Consider the following 4840-nt stretch of genomic DNA (forward strand, 5'->3'; position numbering starts at 1 on the left):
TAGCATGTCCAATTGGCAACATTAAGAAGCTAGATTGGCAATTAATTTGGTTATTACAATAGATCTTATGGATGGCAAGAGAGTTAATAAGTACCATTTGGACGGATGAGCTATGGTTCAACCTTATCTATCTCCTGCATTGTAACCTTCTACCATGTTTTATTGAGTGATTGGAGGTTACAATGCTAGGATAAGTAATAAAGCTCTTATACCTTGCACGAAGTTTTTAAGTAACCTTCTACCATGTTTTATTGAATGATTGGAGGTTACGATGTAGGATAAGTAATAAAGCTCTTATACCTTGCACAAAGTTTTTAAGTAGAAGCATTGGCAATTAATTTGATTATTACAATAGATCTTATGGATGGCAAGAGAGTTAATAAGTACCATTTGGACGGATGAGCTATGGTTCAACCTTATCTATCTCCTGCATTGTAACCTCTACCATGTTTTATTGAATGATTGGAGGTTACGATGCTTGGACAAAAGAAACTTTGGAACTTAATGCCTGCCGACTAGAAAGTTGAGCTATGAAGCTCTTTCATGTCTGCCAACTAGAAGTTGAGCTATGAGAGCTATGAAGCTCTATGTCTCTATGTTGATAAACCATTTCCCCACATAAAGTTGTGCCATGTTAACCAAAAAGCATCTTTTTCCCATATAATTAGTTAAGTAAGCTGAAAACTAAAGTGAACAAATTGAGAACCATGTCATTTGATGTTTGATTCAATGGAAGGAGAAGGTTCCAAAACGATACTTTGGATGGGGAGCTTTAGCTGGACATGTAAGGTATTCTCGGGAAGCCTTGATTAATTGCTTGTCACAATGTTGAGTAAGATTTTTCAAATGCCTGCTCTAGGATGAAGTGAACCTGAATTTTCCCAAACACTAATCTAAAGCATGCTATAAGATTTGCATGATAAAGTTAACGGCTATATGCTATATTTCGGCATAAATTAGTGCAAAATGAGACAAGCCGCTACTCAACTCTGCAAAGCAAATGTCAAAGATGGTGAACTGCTATCAAAAGATCTGTGTAAGAAGACTGTTGAAGACATGAAACCAATTCCACAATACTGTTTTGACAAGTACATTGCAAAAGTATGCCATTGAAGCAAAGCAAAAGTATCTCATTGACACAAAGTATGTCATTGAAGTATAAGCAAAGCACAGTTGGTAAGTACTTCAAAGGGTGCTTGACAAGTGTAGCAAAGCCCAACAATAGTGCCCATTGTGCTCTCCTACCATGCATGCAATGTAAGTGGAGCGAGGCCCAATAATAATGCCCATTAGCCTCCTCCTACCGTAACAGCATTCAGAGCGAATTGATCTGGTAAATTTGAATTTGAAATCAAAAAATATGCTTCAAATTGTTCTGTCTCTTGTTGTACAACTAACCTGATGGCGGGAAGAAGCCGAGCACCCCCGGCCCCACATAACTTACACCTCAACTCAAAAGAAAGAGCCCAACATAATAATAACCATCCCTTTGATGGCCCTGCCTATTCATCCATGCCAGGTATGCTTCAGCTCATGCACAGAAAGTGAGCCTCTGCAATCAGCTTTATTCAGGCATACATGAAAAGCCTCCAAATTGGGAAGTTCTGGCATGGCCTGGGTTTGGATTGGAGATTGGATTTCATAGGAGGGAAATTCTTCTGTCAGCTCAAATGGCATAGACACCGCTCGGATCAGCATTAGCAACAATCCAAGGGTGGGTAAGAACACGTTCAAGAGGAAGGCGTTGCGCAGCATCTTTCACCAGCAGCTGAAAACATACACAGACATCATTCGAAGCAATGAGAGACCATTTAAGGCATATTCTGGATGTGATCCACATACTCAGATGTAATCTACACACTCTCTGCAGTGCAATAAGAATTGTGTTTTACCTGACTAATGAGAGATCAAACGGCTTAGGATTATTTGAAGCAATGAGAGATCATTCAAGACACACTCGGATGTAATTTACATTACTCGGACATAATCTACGCTCACTCTCTACAGTGCGATGAAAGCTGTGGTTTACCTGGCTAATCAGATCCTTTGCTTGAAAAGAAACAAAAGGCTTAGAAGGAAATTTCAAATCCACCTTGACAATCCTGCAGGATTCAAAAGGTTTAGCGTACATATGTTATATTCTTACAGGGTTATGTAAATCCATAGGGTTTTTTCAGTGTTAGAGAGAGAACAGGAGTTTCAGATCTACCTCCTGTATGTATCCGAGTGCTTAGCTGCTTCAAAGGGTGGAGTCCCAAACAGGAACTCATAACAGAGAACTCCCAAGCTCCAGATGTCAACTCCTGCGTCATGCTCCTTGCTCTCAACTGCCACAGGCAAGCATTGATAAGACTGGCTATCTTTGTAAAAAAGTACAGTAGCAACAGATGGGTTCATCTGGCTAATCCCTTACCCATTTCAGGCGGAAGGTAATCCAATGTTCCACACATGGTCCTCCTCCTGTCAAAGGTATGGACTGACCACCCGAAGTCTGCTATTTTAAGCTCTCCCTGTGATGGACGAAAGAAAAGCACCCTCGTGGTAATACTCTCTTTGGACAACTCGTCATCAGAACAAAAAGACGCAAAAACTTGTGATAAAAACACTCTTTGACCAGCTCAGCATTAGAACGAAAAGAAGCTTCACATCACAAGTCATGACTACCTACTTTCATTCCCATCAACAGGTTCTCTGGCTTGATGTCCCGGTGAATGACATGCTTTTCATGGCAATACATCAGTGCACGAGCTAAAGAAGCAATGTACTGTAGCAATTCAACCTCCAAAACATTAACAGGCATGAATGAACTAATATAAGCAATAGCTACTTAAATATCAAAACACAGATCTCACCGTGGCAGCCCTTCTCTCACTGAAAACCTTGAATCGTTGCAATTCCTTGTAAAGCTCACCCTTGGGAGCATACTCAAGAATCAAGTAAACTCGGCTCTGAAAAAAGATGAACAGATCTAAAGGATTATTCAAGAACCCTAAAATGGCTCATTAGTGCATCTGAATACGAATGGCCCACTCTAGCTTGCCTAACAATGTATACACTGGACCTCCATCCTAAGTTTTCTAGTAATACTTTACAGTGCTCTGCCCTAACACACATGGAGTACCTACTACCAGCACAAATCTAGTAATCTCTCTTAGCTATGGTAATCATGCCTCCAGTAAACAAGGCTATCCTAAGCAATAAGCACCACCACAGCAGGCAAAATCTTCTTGTTGTGAAATTGTTACATGAGCAGAATCTTCTGACTCATGGACCAGTGGCATTAAATATTGTGAAATGATGCAATTATGCAGCTCAATTAGCCTGTCACTCAGCATGGCATTCATACATCTCATTAAGCAGAACCTAGCATACACTAATGACTGTTCACATTTGTAAAATGATGCAATCAAGCAACTCAACTATCATGAAAGAAACAATGGACCATGTCCATCCATCTAAATGGACATGGAGATCTTAAGCAGAACAAACATGCTTCACCCTCTTGCTGGTGGATCAGCACCAGCCACCATTCAGAAATCTAGCTGTTGAGAGAATTTTTGAAATGGCCTGTTTGAGATTCCCGTAGTAGTAAGGAGAAGTCAGCCCTGATGAACTTTGTCACAAGTAATGCCAACTCATTTTGTATCTGTGGTTCAAACAATGGATCAGCTAGCTGACCTGATCATAGAAGTATCCATAGAGGCGCAGTATGTTTGGATGTCTGAGGTGGCTTTGAATTTCAATCTCCCTTCTCAACTGATGCTCCACTTGAGACTGTTGAAGCTGGTTCTTGAAGAGCACTTTCAAGGCCACGACATATTTGCTCTGTTTTCGAAACGTCTTTAAGAAAAGGGGAAATTAATGTGAAATATAAATCAGTTGGAATGTTAGGGCACTCACCTTCTTCTCTCTTGCCAGATACACATTACCAAACTTGCCTCTCCCCAGAGGCTTCCCTATGTCGAAATCATTCAGTGTCCATCTTCTTTCATGTATGTCATGGTTCTCGTCATTCTCACTGTGAGAATTCGTGCATGCCTAGGCAAAAACCAAACCCTAAAGACCAGAGAAAATGTTGCAACAGAATACATGAAGAGAGACACAAAATTGGCACCATACCTTTGCTTCTGTTAGTTGAGAGGATGCCACCATAGCCATGCCTTGTAAGAGTCTTCCTGTTCTTTCCAATGTGTGATGCGATCTTATAGTTTGCTAGCTTGAAAGCCGCTCTGACATGTTATGTGAGAAACCGAACTAGCCTTCATAACCAGTCAGGGGCAGATCGATGGAGAGAGAAGGTAATCCAGCGTGATGAGATGCATTTCTGCATGTGCCTCATGAGAGGTGAGGTATGTGAGCAGAACCATGCGATGGAGGGGGTGAACCTGAGAGATTGGACCAGCTGGGGACGAAGGCGATGATGGAGACGATGGTGGTGGTGGTTATGGACGCAGGCAGCAGGAGCTTCGTGTTGTGACCTCTTGTTTGTGTGTGTGTGGGGGGCGTGTGTGTGTGTGTGTGTGTTCTCTCTCACTTCGGTCCCTCTCTCTCGTTTTGAATGTTTAACGAAGGCGCTTTCTTGAGAGAGAGCTTTTGAACGGTCGAGCGGTGACCGGCTGTTGCCCGTTTCCCAGCCGTTGCAGTTTTGCCTCTCCCGGTTTCACCCCAACCTCTCCGGTCATATCGCACAAAACCATTGTGATTGGGATTTGGCTCCGTAATGTGGCAAATCTGTTTTGTTTCCTAGAGGATATTTATGAAGGTCTTACACAAAGTAATTATTAAATAAAAGACTTTGAGGGGTTAAAGAGGTATTATTTTGTTGATAATCAGGAATGTA

The 4840-nt window shown here is 41.6% G+C and overlaps 1 protein-coding gene across 1 annotated transcript; it reads right to left on the reverse strand.

Annotated features, from left to right (window-relative positions):
- Positions 1–1065: 1065 nt before the first annotated feature.
- LOC148020166 (serine/threonine-protein kinase Aurora-2-like) lies at positions 1066–4539 on the reverse strand. Its single transcript, XM_087700914.1, has 9 exons — positions 4120–4539; positions 3901–4038; positions 3679–3825; positions 2853–2948; positions 2669–2764; positions 2414–2510; positions 2210–2327; positions 2030–2102; positions 1066–1768 (listed from the first exon to the last, which is right to left on the reverse strand). Exons 1-9 carry the CDS (start codon positions 4156–4158, stop codon positions 1667–1669), a joined length of 906 nt encoding a protein of 301 aa, XP_087557040.1. The 5' UTR covers positions 4159–4539; the 3' UTR covers positions 1066–1666.
- Between the last annotated feature and the right edge of the window lie 301 nt (positions 4540–4840).

This window comes from Lygodium microphyllum, chromosome 19 (genome assembly GCF_053477565.2).
Source record: "Lygodium microphyllum isolate KBCC chromosome 19, Lygodium_microphyllum_v1.1.10, whole genome shotgun sequence".
NCBI classification, from domain to species: domain Eukaryota; kingdom Viridiplantae; phylum Streptophyta; class Polypodiopsida; order Schizaeales; family Lygodiaceae; genus Lygodium; species Lygodium microphyllum.